General features: G+C 40.4%; 1 protein-coding gene across 1 annotated transcript in view; it reads right to left on the bottom strand.

Annotated features, from left to right (window-relative positions):
- TTC8 (tetratricopeptide repeat domain 8) overlaps positions 1–16,244 on the bottom strand; it is a 73,646-nt gene that overhangs the window by 23,534 nt on the left and 33,868 nt on the right. The window contains exon 7 of the mRNA XM_073349394.2: positions 6,448–6,492. Within this exon, the coding sequence (XP_073205495.1) occupies positions 6,448–6,492 (45 nt within the window). The remainder of the gene's footprint in view (positions 1–6,447; positions 6,493–16,244) is intronic.

Below are 16,244 nucleotides of genomic sequence, written 5' to 3'. Positions count from 1 at the left end.
TGTGTTTTGTTTTGTGCGTGTGTGGTTTTTGTTTTGTTGTATTTTTACAGTAAACTAGTAAAGTTCTTGTGTATACAATTCAGAAAAAACTAATAGCTGTATATCTGAAATGCCAATATTAGGTTGACCAAATGCAAGTGTTTCTGGGTTTTTATTCCCAGTTGCTTGCTCCTGCAGCTAGCACAATTAGGTCTGCTTTAAAGACAGCAGGCCAGATCTTCAGCTGGTGTGAAATTGTCATAGCTGCATTGACTTGAACAAAGCTACAACAATTCACAAAAGTTGAGGACCTGTCCCAGCATATTTAATTCAGGGCTTGTCTACATTCCGAAGTAGTCGACAAAACTTTTGTCTTTCACAGGTAATTAAAAAAGCCCCCCCCCCCCCCGTGAAAGACAAAAGTTTTGCCAACGCAAGTGGCAGTGTGAATGTGGCTCTGTCGGCAGGCGTGCTCTCCTGTCGACAAAGCTAACGCTGCTTTCGGGGCTGGAAGTATTTTGTCAGCAAAAGTGCCAATAAAGTACTGAAAAAGAGTGTTTACACAGGCTGACTTTTAGTGACAAGGCTGTGTTTACACAGCCTTGTCGCTAAATGCAACGTGGTGTAGACAAGCTCTATTAGAAAGAGTCTAGCTTTGTGTAATCCTTCAGAAAACTAAGGAAACATATTGATCAAATCCTGGAATCTTTAGTCTCAGTGGTGCTATGCATGGATCTAGTTGTTCAGAGTTCATTTCAGGTTTGGGGCTTCATTTCATACCAATGTGAATGATATTTACCATGTATAAAATTGTTTGCCTTCTATTAGGATCTTGGCTTCTTTGTAGTTCAATGGGGAGGGGCAGAAAACTATAAGTTTGCTTCATTAGCAAACAGCAGTATGAAAAATGAAATCACCTTAGTTATACCAATGTAAAAAAACTCAAAGTTCACTAACTGAAGCCACTTTAACGGGGGGAAAAAGCACAGATTTAAAATTTTGGAAGATAGTTAAGACTGAAACCTCCCCTAATTTGTGTTTGTTTATTGGGGTACATAAAATGACAAATTACATGCCTGCTCACAATGTATTTGAAATAGGTATTACAATGAGAAAAGACCAAAATGCAATCAATGCATGTGAAGAGAAATGTCCTGAGGGTATTTTGGTGACAAGCATAGCAACTACAGTGGATGTTAATGTTCTTTGCCTTAATAATTTAAAAAAAAATGCAATTATAAAAATAGAACATAGTGTGCTTTCGTTCACCCACCCAGTGTGCTTTGCTGCGTGTTGGCAAATACCAAGGCAACACTATGGGCTGGGATTATTAACCAGTATACAGTATATTTGCTGCTGTTCCTTAAGACAAATTGTAAAGAGAGCATCACTAAACTTTCAAGCATGTCAGATTCTAGTGTTCCACTCTTTGGTTGAAATGAGCTCAGCAGCAGATGAACAATTTCTGAGCAAAGCTTTTAAATTGTCGCATTGTCACTGACATTTAGCCCACAGTGTTTAGTCCACAAAATGAAAATCAAGAATAGTTCAGTGTCTAAAGAGAATCAGTTATTGATGAATGATCCCAAAAGAAAATAAGAGTGAACAGTAATAATGGAGGAATAATTTCCTCTCAGAATAGGTATTTATTTTTCCTTAAGTAAAATAAAGGGATACTGCAGGGATCAGCAACCTTTGGCATGCGGCCCACAGCCCCCATTGATCTGGAGCGGTGAACCGCGGCCAGTGGGAGCTGCGATCCGCCAAACCTGCAGACGTGGCAGGTAAACAAACCGGTGGGCCGCGTGCCAAAGGTTGCCAATCCCTGGGATACTGGATGCATTTTTTAAAAAAGTATTAAATACTGTATTAAAGAAATACTGTGCTTTCCTGTATTCCTATCTCAAAAACTGGTAAGAGTCAGTGGATTTTTTCTGTATTTGCTATTAATGTAGATAAAATACTTTATATTGTGTATGTTTAATCAAATCTGCATACAACTGTACATATTATTTAATAGAAATTGATAAGGAACTCAACTGTACTTAAAGGTTGAGAACTAAATGGAGGTTAAAAAAAAGGCTTAAGGCTTGTTTATTAAATTTATATTGCAGAAGACAACAGTGCAAGTCCCTCAAGATGGGCAAAATGAGAGCAAAGATCCCCTTTCTCTACTAATAACTTTCCATCTTATTTGTAAATATTTGATATCTTTTTTGGATGCGATTACAAGTTTGGCTGGTAAAAGTAATAATGTTGATGTAATATACTTAGACTTCTGTAAGAGATCTGACTTGGTACCGCATGACATTTTGATTAAAAAATCTAAAAAGATACATAATTAACATGACATACAGTAAATGGATTAAAAGCTAACTGATAAATCTCAATGTAGTTGTAAACAGGATATCATCTTTGAAAACGTGTTTTTAGTGAGGGCCAGTAAAGGATCAGTTCTTGGCCCTATGCTATTTAACATTTTTGTTAAAGACCTGGAAGAAAACATAAAATCATCACTGATAAAGTCTGCAGATGACACAAAAATTAGGGGAGTGGAAAATGATATAGATACAGAGTAATTTGGATTGCATGGTAAACTGGGCATAAGCAAATAATATGCTTTTTAATAAGGCTAAATGTATACATTTACAAAGAACAAAGAATGGTAGGCACAGTGACAGAGGTGTCCATGCCACACCAGCACTGATGGGGTTAAGGTGCCTCAGAAGGGGTCAATTAACCATATAGACTGCACCTTGCGGAGTGCCACGGACTCATAAAGGCTAACTGAAGATGAAACCCAGCTGGGCAGGGGCAGGCTGAGCTTGTATAAAGCCAGGAAGTTGGCAGCAAAAGGGAGCTGTAGGGAGGGAGTCCACACTCATCCTCTGGACTCAGAGAGCTGGGCTTGGCGAGACCCGACCCGACCCGACCCAGGAAGGAGCAAAAGCCCTGGTATCCTAGCCCTTCAGGAAGGGTTCACCCAGAGGAGTTGCAGGAAGAAAGCCTGTGGAATTCAGAGAAAGAACAGGCTGAGAGAAAGAGCAGCAAAGGCAGAGATTGTGTAGAGCCTGGCTGCTGATTACAGGGTATCTGGGCTAAAACCCAGAGTAGTGGGCTGGCCTGGGTTCCCCTACCAACCACTGGGAAAGTGGCATGGACTTGGAATTGGCATGGAGGACTGCCTGTGACAGCATCTGGATAGACTGTCCAGAGGAACTTTGATACCTTGGAAAGAGAAAATGATAGAGGGACCTAGATGGAGGCCAAGTCATGAAGAGAGAGTACTCCTGAGTCCTGGAGAGCAAGAGGGGCCCCAGGGCAAGTGAGCAACAGAAGAGGGTGCTAGACTGGATGAGAGCTAATCCCCAGACCCAACCAGAAGGAGGTACCCTAACAGTGAGTAAAACTCTGCTTACACAACAGGGGACCCTATCCTGGGAAGCAATGACTCCAGAAAATATATTGGGGGGATTATGGTGGATAATCAGCTGAATATGAGTTCCCAGTGTGACACTGGGGCCAAAAGGGCTATTGTGATTCTTTGATGCATAAACAGGGGAATCTCAAATAGAAGCTATTTTAACTCTGTTTTTGGCAAAGATGTGATGGTTGCTGGAATACTATGTCCAGTTCTGATTTCCACAATTCAAGGATGTTGATAAATTGGAGGGGATTCAGAGAAAAGCTACAAGATTGATTACAGAACTAGAAAAAAAAAGCCTTATAGCGACAGACACAAAGAGCTCAATCATTTAGATTAACAAACAGAAGGTTAATGGGTGACTTGATTATAGTCTGTAGGTACCTACATGGAGAACATGTATTTGATCATGGGCTAACAGAGTAACATGATCCAATGGCTGGATCTTGAAGCTAGACAGATTCCTATTGGAAATCTGGTATAAATTTATAACAGAGTAATAATTGGAACAACTTAGTAAGGGTTGTGGTGGACTCTCCATCACTGGCAATCTTAAAATCAAGATTGGATTTTTATTTCTAAAAAATAAGCTGTAGGAATTATTTTGAGGCAGTTCTGTGTCCTGTGTTCTATACAGGAGATGGACTAAATGATCCCCACATTCTCTTCTAGCCTTTGACTTAATCTATGAAATCACATTAGGAAGCATTTATCGCAACCTGTGAATTGACCCTTCAAGTTCACCCACAGCCTCAGAATTAGTTCTACAGCCAACTGTAGACAAGATGCAGAGCTAGTCTGTTCTGTCCCCTCCCACATTCATGGACAGGTTGGGAGTGCGGTTTTCCCTGACTTGAGTTCATAGCCAACTACAGGAACTGCTCTTCCTGATCCTGGTGCAGGAAACTTGACTGGACAGTTGCTCTTCAAGCTTTCTGGTCCTCCTCTTCTCCCACCCAGAGGGCAGCTTCTTAGGTCTTGGGACCACTAGTTTCCACACCTCATCCCTTTCCAAAAGAGTCATCTTAGGCTGCAAGGATACCCCAGCCCTTCATTACTGAACGACCAAGAGACTAAGAGTGCCTGACCCAAGGAGAGGTGTGTGGGTGAATGAGTGAAGTGACTGGGATGAACAGATGAGTAAGGAGTGAAATGAATTGATTTGAAGGAGAGAGTTGGGTTTTTTGTTCATTTGTGTGGCTTTTTTTTAACTGAGATGAAGTAATGGGAGAACTTGTTAAGGGGGTTTGAGAAGGAGGGAGAGACTAAATATGGAGGAATGAGGGTAAAGAGGAGAAGGGAGATGGAAGTGCATGAGAAGAAACTGCAAATAGGAGGAAAAGAAGAGGAGTAAACGAAAGGGAGATCAAGGGAGCTGAATATTAAAATTAAAAGTTGGATGTTTAAAATATAGTACCATAAGTACAACCAATACTGTAAACTGAGCCACAAAAGTATTTCCTATAAGACCTTAGAAAGTAAAGATCAGTTACTGATATCTCTCTGTGCCAAAACTGAAATGTCTGTGGATTCTGTATAGGGACTCCAAAATACTACTTCCACAAGATTTCTGAAATGTTACATATTGCCTGGGCTCTATGAATTTGCCAGTCCAGCCCTGGAGATCCTGCTGTTAATATCACTGAAATAGTTTAGTGATGTATTTTCACTTTCATTTGGTATTCATTTCACGTTAACATGTCTAAGTGATTTCATACCATGTAAGCCCTCTGTCACTGGTGGTCTAGAGTTCCTCTTGGTAAACAATATGTATTTTCATTGTTGGTGGCATCAGAAAAAAATCTCACTTCCTTGGTGTCAAAGTAGATGAGTAGCAATTAACATGTTACACATTCTGTTTCTTTCTGACACTGACTGAATTTCAGTATATTAGCATCCAAAATATAACCAATCATATCAAGAGAGGCCTGTGCAATCAAGCTGGCAGACAGCATATGATTGACATAATTTAGTGCCAGATTAAACAATTCATAGCATTTTATCTGAAAACGATTCTGGTCTACATCCACGGAAACCATGTGTTTTCTGGTAATTATTGCTTCACTAGTTGAAAACAGTCAAAATGGCATCATGGAAAAATTAAATTCCTAAACTGCTTCATCTTCAGCCCCCTGCATGCATCCTTATGTGTTGCAGAAAAGCCAATAAATGCTTAATGAGCCATGTAAAATTGATCTGAACTTTTTTGTTACTCCAAGCACAACCTACCGGATATTATGGTGATGAATGTGCCAGAAATACTTTGTATGTTATAATTTTTATATCTTACTCATCCAACAAAACACACTTCACCTGTGTGAGCTGGTAAGAAAAAACTTGCAAGTCTGGCTTACATTACTTTTGAAGAGTTAAACAACAGGTACACAAATTTAACTCTGACTGTTAAATATAGTAGAAAACTGTGGCTATGTCTATACTTGAGCTAAAGGTGACATTCCCAGCACACACAGACTTACCCATGGTAGCTCTGTCAGTAATTTACCTGATTTTAAGTTCAATCCATTATTACTAACTATAGTATTATCCCATATACCATTCCAGACAATTCTCCCTCACTCTTAGTCTGCATCTACACTTGGAAGAAGGGGTGTGATATCCAGCTTGTATAGATATACCCACACTAGCTTGAGCTAGTGCACTAAAAATAGCAGTGTAGCTGGGGTTGCATGGACAGTGCTGCTTGGGCTAGCTGCCGAAGTACATACCCACGGCGTCCGGGCAGGTACATACTTGGGGCAGCTTGCCTGAGCCACCACTTGTGCAACCCTAGCTACACTGCTATTTTTAGTGCACTAGCTCCGCTTGAGGTAGTGCAGGTATGTGCTATTTTGACTTCTGAAAATAAAGGCATTAACATTTTAGTATCTGACTTTTTTCATATTTGTAAAAATTTTCTTAAAGCTGCAATTTTTCTATCCTAAGAACTAAAGTAACACTAGAAGCCTTAGTTCAGCTGAAACCTGACAGACATGACAGAATAAGACTTAGTACAAGTAAACATCTATTTTGTATAGATTACTTACATTCTTAACGTCATTTTCATGGTGAAAAATGTATTCGAACAATGCCTATCAGAAGAACATTTAAGATATTATCATGTTTGAAGAAAAACATTAATACCTTATATAATAAACACTGTGGGTTCTCAGAATGTAATAATCCCCAATTACTACTCTAAAGTAGCAAACACAGTTACACATAACTCTACTGAAACATGAAATGGACTTTGAGTTAGATATGCAAAATCTACTGGTGTACCATGTTGCCACGAGACAATTATTTTTACATTCGTAGTACAGTATATGAAATTACTAGGGTTGTCTATAATGTTTGGTTTTTAAAAATCCCCCCCTTTTTTTTGTGTGTCTAATCTAGAAGTGAAAGTGACATTGTGGGGTTTCATGTTTATAGTCCCTCTATTTATTGATCCTGCAAAGACTTACGTACATCCTTAATTTTATACACTGAGTAGTCTGGAAGTCAATGGAATTTAAGCATAGGCATATGTCTTAAGGACCAGGGCTCAAATTTGTCCAGTTTACGAGTGAAAAATGGCTCTTCTAAAGTTTGACACTTCATATTCAACCATTCTGGAATCTGAAAATCCGGATTTATTTTTTCGCCACGTTTGAACATCATTAGTAAAAAGTTTGCCAAGTTTCAGATGCAGAATCAAGTCTAAGGATACACAATCCAGAAGCAAATGCATCTCAATCTCTACAGCTCTGTTGACTCTGCAGTACTAATAAATATAGATGTATTATGGTCAGAAAAATAAACAGTCAAGACTGAATATACAGAGGGAAAAGATTGCTTGAGGGAGAGAAAAAGTTCTCATTTTTTACAGACATTTTTCTAACCTGAATTGAATTTTAAAGTGAATTTAATGCTGGTGAAAGATAGTGGGTTGACCACACTGGAGACTGAAGTCCTCTGTTTATTTACAGAACTGATAGCGTACACACACTAACACTGCAAAGTCACCTACCATGAAACCTGATATAATATTACTCAGGTACCAATTTTCCTTCTGATCTTATTTTATTTTAAAAATATAATTTCCAAAAAATGATTTTTCTAACTGCTGGATGCCAGCAGTGACCAGCTGTTATTCTGTACACTTCAAACTCTGAGTTAAATCATTAAGTCTATGATCAGAGACATCCAAAATGACACACAATGAGGCAGAGGCTTCAAAATTTAACAATCCCATCAGAACAAGGCTTTTGGGGGAGTGGGATTTCCTCTACCAAAAACAATTTTTATGAATGACTTCTAGAAAAATCAATTTGGAAGAAGAAAGGGGGGGATTTAAGTCCAGAATAAATAAGTTTTTTTTTTTTTATTTTGACATTAGGTATGGTCAAGAAAATTCTGACAAGTGTAAAAATAAATCCATAACTATTTAGAAATGGCCATGATCAACATACAAAACACCTGCTAATAGGAAACTTTCTAAGACTAAGCTCTTATTGCTCGAAATCTATTTTACAAGAACCTCAGTGATGTTGAATGTTAAAGCCCTCAGCCTTAAAGTAACAGGAGAAGGAAGGGTTTTACAAATTCCAGATCTTAATCATTGCAGAAGAGGATACCATTTCCGTAAACTCAAGTTAGTCAAATATAGACTATAGGTTTCCTTGGGAGGGGAAAAAGTGCCCTGTTTGTCCAAGATATCAAGCCTCTTCAGAACCCCAAACTGAGAACTAACAAGCCTCCCAGGGCCTTCCATGACTGATTTGCTAGCTTCCTTTCCCTTAGAACAAATTCTTAAACTATTAACCCTATGGAAATTAAAGAATTGCTAATGAATTGTCATGGCCGATGGGAAAAGACTCAACTTACGTTCTCCTCCTACTTTTGTCTAGAGAGGGATATCTCTAACTCCAAAAGGAAGCAAAGAATATATTCAGAAACTCCATGGTATCTTCCAGTGCCTTGTCTTAGGCTTTTATCCCAAATACTAGAAACTTATCAATATCAATTCTTTATCAACAAACAGCTGGGAGAAGAAAAGCCAAACTATTGGTGGTAATGAAGAAAATTCTGAATGTTATGTGTTCAGATGCAACAGTATGAGGTGTGTTATTGCAGTAGCATCCAAAGTTCCCAGTCTGGCTTGGGTCCAATTTGTGCTAGAAACTGTATCAATAAATAGTTTGATAATTTGTCAGTTGGCAACTGGTTTGGACTCCCAAAAAATCCTTGACAAAGCCCCACAGAAGAGACAGCTAAGGAAATAAGTAGCCATTTTGCCTCTCATCATATCTAAGACACAACACACAGTTAAGAATAAACAGTCAAGATTTATCCTGGCAAAAATTTCATAGTGGGTTGCCACAAGGTTCCCTATTAGACTAAGTAGTGAGGTGGCAAAATATGCAGATGACTATTTATTTATGTTCTTCAAGACTGTGAAGAACACTGAAACCTGACCAACCTAGGTGAACAGGCAAACTGATGGCAGATGAAATTAAGTTCTGATAAATGCAACACAAAGCACCCTGGAGGGAATAATGTGAACTACTCACATCTTAGTGGGTTCTAAATTAATTGAAACAAATCAGAAAAAGATCTGGGTATCACCTAAAGAAAGCTCAATGTCATCTTCTGCTCAATATAGAGCAGTGGTCAAAAATAGGTAAATAAATTTAAGATGTATAAGGAATGGGAAGATGAACACTGAAAATGCTATTATATAAATCAATAGTATGCCCTCCCCTGCAATACAGAGTTTGGTTCTAGTTAATCTATCAAATAAATAAAATAAAAGCAAAGTGGGGCTTCAGAAATGGGCAAAGAGAATGATTAGAGGCATGGGAAAAAAACATTTTATAGAAAGGTGATTAAGAGCAGACATGGTAAGAGATATATTAATTAATGGTATAGAAAAGGTAGCTAAGTCACTAATTATCTCCTCTCATAATACAAAACAAGGAAACAGTCAATGAAAGTGAAAAGTACCATACCTAAAACTGAAAAGTAACCATTTTCTTGTATGATTGGCCTGTGATATTCCCCCAAGATGATATTGAGGCCTAAAATGTAACAGGATTAAGTAAGATTGGACACGTATATGGATAAGAATATTTAGAATATCAATTAAAAAAAGAGGACTTGTGGCACCTTGGAGACTAACAAATTTATTTGAGCATAAGCTTTCGTGAGCTACAGCTCACTTCATCGGATACATTCAGTGGAAAATACAGTGGGGAGATTTATATACCCAGAGAACATGAAACAATGGGTGTTACCATACACACTGTAAGGAGAGTGATCAGGTAAGGTGAGCTATTACCAGCAGTCAAGTGCTGGAAATGGCCCACCTTGATTATCACTACAAAAGGTTCTCACCCACCCCAGCTCTCCTGCTGGTAATAGCTCACCTTACCTGATCGCCCATTGTTTCATGTTCTCTGTGTATATAAATCTCCCCACTGTATTTTCCACAGTATGCATCTGATGAAGTGAGCTGTAGCTCACGAAAGCTTATGCTCAAATAAATTGGTTAGTCTCTAAGGTGCCACAAGTACTCCTTTTCTTTTTGCGAATAGATTAACACAGCTGTTACTCTGAAATCTGTCTTCTATATGGTTTCTTGCATCTTACTCTGAAATCAGAGGGGTAGCCGTGTTAGTCTGTATCCACAAAAACAAAGAGGAGTCTGATAGCACCTTAAAGAGTAACAGATTTATTTGGGCATAAGATTTTGTGGGTAAAAAAACCCACTTCTTCAGATCCATGCATCTGAAGAAATGTTTTTTTTACCCACAAAAGCTTATGCCCAAATACATTTGTTAGTCTTGAGGAGTCTGGTTGCACGTTAGTTTTTTACTCTGAAATAATTGCTGCTGGCCACTGTTGGAAAGAGGATATGGGATTAGATGGACCATATGGTGTAGTATGGCCATTCCTATATTTTAAAACACATAAGACATGGTCCATGCCATGAAAACTTTATAATTTAAAGTGAGTTTCACAAACAAAGGAGAGAAGGGGAAATATAGGGAGGGCAAGCATAAGGTTGCATAAGAATGGCTATACTGGGTCAGACCAAAGGTCCATCTAGCCCAGTATCCTGTCTTCCAACAGTGACCAATGCAAGCTGCCCTAGAAGGACTGAACAAAACAGGTAATCATTGAGTGTTCTATCCCGTCTCCCATTCCCAGTTTCTGGCAAACAGGGGCCAGGTACACCATCCCTGCACGTCCCAGCTAACAGCCATTGATGGACCTATTCTCCATGAACTTATCTAGTTCTTTTTGAACACTATTATAGTCTTGGCCTTCATAACATCCTCTGGCAAGGAGTTCCACAGGTTCACTGTGCATTGTGTGAAGAAATACTTCCTTTTGTTTGTTTTAAACCTGCTGCCTATTAATTTCATTTGGTGACCCCTAGTTCTTGTGTTATGAGAAGTAGTAAACAACGCTTCCTTATTTACTTTCTCCACACTAGTCATGATTTTGTAGACCTCTCTCATATCCCACTTTAGTTATCCCTTTTCTAAGCTGAAAAGTCCCAGTCTTAATCTCTCCTCATACAGAAGCCGTTCCAAACCCCTAATAATTTCTTTTCTGAATCTTTTCCAATTCCAATAGATCTCTTTTGAGATGGGGTGACCACGTCTGCACGCAGTATTCAAGATGTGGGACATACCATGGATTTATATAGAGGCAATATGATATTTTCTGTTTTATTATCTATCCCTTTCTTAATGATGCCCAACATTCTGTTCACTTTTTTGACTGCTGCTGCACATTGGGTGGATGTTTTCAGAGAACTATCCAGAATGACTCCAAGATCTTTCTTGAGTGGTAACAGCTAATTTAGACCCATTATTTTATATGTATAGTTGTGGTGGTTTTCTCATGTGCACTACTTTGCATTTATAAACATACAATTTCATCTGCCATTTTGTTGCCCAGTCACCCAGTTTTGTGAGATCCTTTTGTAGCTCTTTGCAGTCTGCTTGGGACTTAACCATCTTAGTAATTTTGTATCATGTGCAAATTTTGCCACCTCACTGTTTATCCCTTTTTCCAGAACATTTAAGAATATGTTGAACAGGACTGGTCCCAGTACAGACCCCTGGGGGACATCATTATTTACTTCTCTCCATTCTGAAAACAGAAAATTTATTCCTACCCTCTTTTATCCAGTTACCAATCCATGAGAGGACTTTCCCTCATATCCCATGATAGCTTACTTTGCTTAAAAGCCTTTGGTGAGGGACCTTGTAAAAGGCTTTCTGAAAATCTAAGTATAGTATATCCAACGGATCCCCCTTGTCAACATGCTTGTTTGCCTCCTCAAAGAATTCAAGTAGATTTGTGAGGCATGATTTCCCTTTACAAAAACCATATTGACTCTTCCCCAACAAATTATGAACATCTAGGGGTGTCTCAATTTTGTTCTTTACTATAGGTTCAACCAGTTTGTCCAGTACTGAAGTCAGGCTTACGGGCCTGTAATTGCCAGGATCACCTCTGGAGCCCTTTCTAAAAACTGGCTTCACATTAGCTATCCTCCAGTCATTTGGTATAGAAGCGGATTTAAGTGAAAGGTTACAAACTACAGTTAGTTTTGCAATTTCACATTTGAGTTTCTTCAGAACTCTTGAGTGAATACCATCTGGTCCTGGTGACTTATTACTGTTTACTTCAGGGGTTTTCACAATACATTTTTTGGTGGCCTCAGAGTGTGCCCACCAACTCTTGCTGGTGGCCGCTATGACAATTTTTCTTAAAATAATTAACTTTAGGAAAAACAAGTAAATATACATTTCAAAATTATTATAATTTATTTATATAGTTTTTTTGTTAGCAGACTCAATAATAAAAATAATGTACAGTTCTCTATTTACTGGACCTAAACCGAATAGAAACACAAATAAGGTGCTTTTCACATTCTTGTCTTTTTTTTGTTTTTGGTTGCCTTTTTAAAAAGACTTGCTAGCTAGAAAGTCTGCTGCTGCGAAAAGTAATATTGGTATGTTTGTTAATATCACTTTTCATAGCAAACTTCCTAGCTAGCTGGGAGGCTGTGAAAAGTAATATTAACAACTGTACAAATGTGAATTTTCACACCAGACTTACTCAGCCCTGGCAAGCAGGGGACAAAGCCTGGATGGGGAAGTGGGTAGGGAGACAGTGGGGGGGCCAGGGGCAATGGGGAGGGGCAGTGAACCCAGGGTCCAGGGCTGGGACCTGCCACCACACAGCTGGAGCCCAGGGCTGGAGGAGGCTGTGGGGGCCAGGGACAATGGTGGGGTTGAGCCCAGAGCTGGCACCTGCCACTGTGTGACTGGGGTCCAGGGCCAGAGCCCAAAGTCCCATGACTGGAGCCTGCCACCTGCCGCCCTAGGCTGAAGCCCGAAACCCCACCGTCACCACCCCCGTGAAGGTGGGAAACTCATTGGCTGCACCTGGAGCTGCAGCTAGCCAGAGATGTCAAGAGTAACAAGAAGGGTTTCTTCAGGTATGTTGGCAACAAGAAGAAAGCCAAGGAATGTGTGGGCCCCTTACTGAATGAGGGAGGCAACCTAGTGACAGAGGATGTGGAAAAAGCTAATGTACTCAATGCTTTTTTTGCCTCTGTCTTCACTAACAAGGTCAGCTCCCAGACTGCTGCGCTGGGCATCACAAAATGCGGAAGAGATGGCCAGCCCTCTGTGGAGATAGAGGCGGTTAGGGACTATTTAGAAAAGCTGGACGTGCACAAGTCCATGGGGCCGGACGAGTTGCATCCGAGAGTGCTGAAGGAATTGGCGGCTGTGATTGCAGAGCCACTGGCCATTATCTTTGAAAACTCGTGGCGAACCGGGGAAGTCCCGGATGACTGGAAAAAGGCTAATGTAGTGCCAATCTTTAAAAAAGGGAAGAAGGAAGATCCTGGGAACTACAGGCCAGTCAGCCTCACCTCAGTCCCTGGAAAAATCATGGAGCAGGTCCTCAAAGAATCAATCCTGAAGCACTTGCATGAGAGGAAAGTGATCAGGAACAGCCAGCATGGATTCACCAAGGGAAGGTCATGCCTGACTAATCTAATCGCCTTTTATGATGAGATTACTGGTTCTGTGGATGAAGGGAAAGCAGTGGATGTATTGTTTCTTGACTTTAGCAAAGCTTTTGACACGGTCTCCCATAGTATTCTTGTCAGCAAGTTAAGGAAGTATGGGCTGGATGAATGCACTATTAGGTGGGTAGAAAGCTGGCTAAATTGTCGGGCTCAACGGGTAGTGATCAATGGCTCCATGTCTAGTTGGCAGCCGGTATCAAGTGGAGTGCCCCAAGGGTCGGTCCTGGGGCCGGTTTTATTCAATATCTTCATAAATGATCTGGAGGATGGTGTGGATTGCACTCTCAGCAAATTTGCGGATGATACTAAACTGGGAGGAGTGGTAGATACGCTGGAGGGGAGGGATAGGATACAGAAGGACCTAGACCAATTGGAAGATTGGGCCAAAAGGAATCTGATGAGGTTCAATAAGGATAAGTGCAGGGTCCTGCACTTAGGACGGAAGAACCCAATGCACAGCTACAGACTAGGGACCGAATGGCTAGGCAGCAGTTCTGCAGAAAAGGACCTAGGGGTGACAGTGGACGAGAAGCTGGATATGAGTCAGCAGCGTGCCCTTGTTGCCAAGAAGGCCAATGGCATTTTGGGATGTATAAGTAGGGGCATAGCGAGCAGATCGAGGGACGTGATCGTTCCCCTCTATTCGACATTGGTGAGGCCTCATCTGGAGTACTGTGTCCAGTTTTGGGCCCCACACTTCAAGAAGGATGTGGATAAATTGGAGAGAGTCCAGCGAAGGGCAACAAAAATGATTAGGGGACTGGAACACATGAGTTATGAGGAGAGGCTGAGGGAGCTGGGATTGTTTAGCCTGCAGAAGAGAAGAATGAGGGGGGATTTGATAGCTGCTTTCAACTACCTGAAAGGGGGTTCCAAAGAGGATGGCTCTAGACTGTTCTCAATGGTAGCAGATGACAGAACGAGGAGTAATGGTCTCAAGTTGCAGTGGGGGAGGTTTAGATTGGATATTAGGAAAAACTTTTTCACTAAGAGGGTGGTGAAACACTGGAATGCGTTACCTAGGGAGGTGGTAGAATCTCCTTCCTTAGAGGTTTTTAAGGTCAGGCTTGACAAAGCCCTGGCTGGGATGATTTAACTGGGAATTGGTCCTGCTTTGAGCAGGGGGTTGGACTAGATGACCTTCTGGGGTCCCTTCCAACCCTGATATTCTATGATTCTATGATTCATCTGGCGTTTGTGGCTCCAGATGGGGGGAGGGCCCAACCCCTTCTGGTGGTCCTGGGGGAGAGGTACTGCTTTGCACCCCCGCCACAGTCACTGCCCAGGAGGCTGTGGCTGCAAGAAAAGCCCCTGGTGGCTGCATGCAGCCATGGTGGCAGCATTTGAGAAATGCTTTTTTAGTTTATCAATTTGTTCCAAAACCACCTCTGACACCTCAATCTAGTACAGTTCCTCAGATTTGTCACCTAAAAAGAATGGCTCAGGTTCGGGAATCTCCCTCACATCCTCAGCCATGAAGACTGATGCAAAGAATTCATTTAATTTCTCCGTAACAGCCTTATTGTCCTTGAGTGTTTCTTTAGCATCTTGTTTCAGAGTAGCAGTCGTGTTAGTCCGTATTCGCAAAAAGAAAGAGTACTTGTGGCACCTTAGAGACTAACCAATTTATTTGAGCATAAGCTTTCGTGAGCTACAGCTCACTTCATTGGATGCATTCAGTGGAAAAAGCATCTTGATCGTCCAGTGGCCCCACTGGTTGTTTAGCAGGCTTCCTGCTTCTGATGTACTTACAATTTCTTTTGCTATTACTTTTTGAGTCTTTGGATACTGTTCTTCAAATTATTTTTTGGCTTTCCTAATTACATTTTTACACTTCATTTGCCAGAGTTTATGCTCTGTTCTATTTTCCTCACTAGGATTTAACTTCCACTTTTTAAAGGATGCCTTTTTGTCTCTCATTACTTCTTTTACTTTGTTGTTTAGTCACGGTGGCACTTTTTTTGTTCTTACTATGTTTTTTAATTTGGGGTATACATTTAATTGAGCCTCTATTATGGTGTCTTTAAAAAGTTTCCATGCAGCTTGCAGGGATTTCACTTTTGGCACTGTACCTTTTAATTTCTGTTTAACTAACTTCCTCATTTTTGTTTAGTCCCCCTTTCTGAAATTAAATGCTACAGGGTTAGGCTGCTGTGGTGTTTTCCCCACCACAGGGATGTTAAATTTAATCATATTATGGTCACCATTACAGAGCAGTCCAGCTATAGTCACACCTTGGACCAGATCCTGTGCTCCGCTTAGAACTAAATCAAGAATTGCCTCTCCTCTTATGGGTTCCAGGACTAGCTGCTCCAAGAAGCAGTCATTTAAGGTGTCAAGAAATGTCTCTGCATCTCGTCCTGAGGTGCTATGTATGCAGTCAATATGGGGATAGTTGAAATCCCCCATTATTACTGTGTGCTTTTTGTTTTTGTAGGTTAGCCTTCCTAATCTCCCTGAGCATTATCACTAATGACTAATAGTAATCTCCCAGTCACTATCACTATCCTGGTCAGGTGGTCGGTAATATATCCCTACTGCTATATTCTTATTATTAGAGCATGGAATTGCTATCCATAGAGATTCTATGATACAGTTTGGTTCATTTAACATTTTTATTTCACACAGTTACACAGCTATGTGAACTTAATGGTTGAGATTTATTATCTCTTTGCACATTGGAGAGGTGATAGCGCAGAGTTTTACAGCTTTAAGCAACAATCCTTAACACAAAATGAA

Source organism: Lepidochelys kempii, chromosome 6 (genome assembly GCF_965140285.1).
Source record: "Lepidochelys kempii isolate rLepKem1 chromosome 6, rLepKem1.hap1, whole genome shotgun sequence".
Classification (NCBI taxonomy): Eukaryota; Metazoa; Chordata; order Testudines; family Cheloniidae; genus Lepidochelys; species Lepidochelys kempii.
The sequence above is the reverse complement of the archived record's forward strand: the minus strand, read 5'-3'. Positions and strand labels throughout refer to the sequence as shown.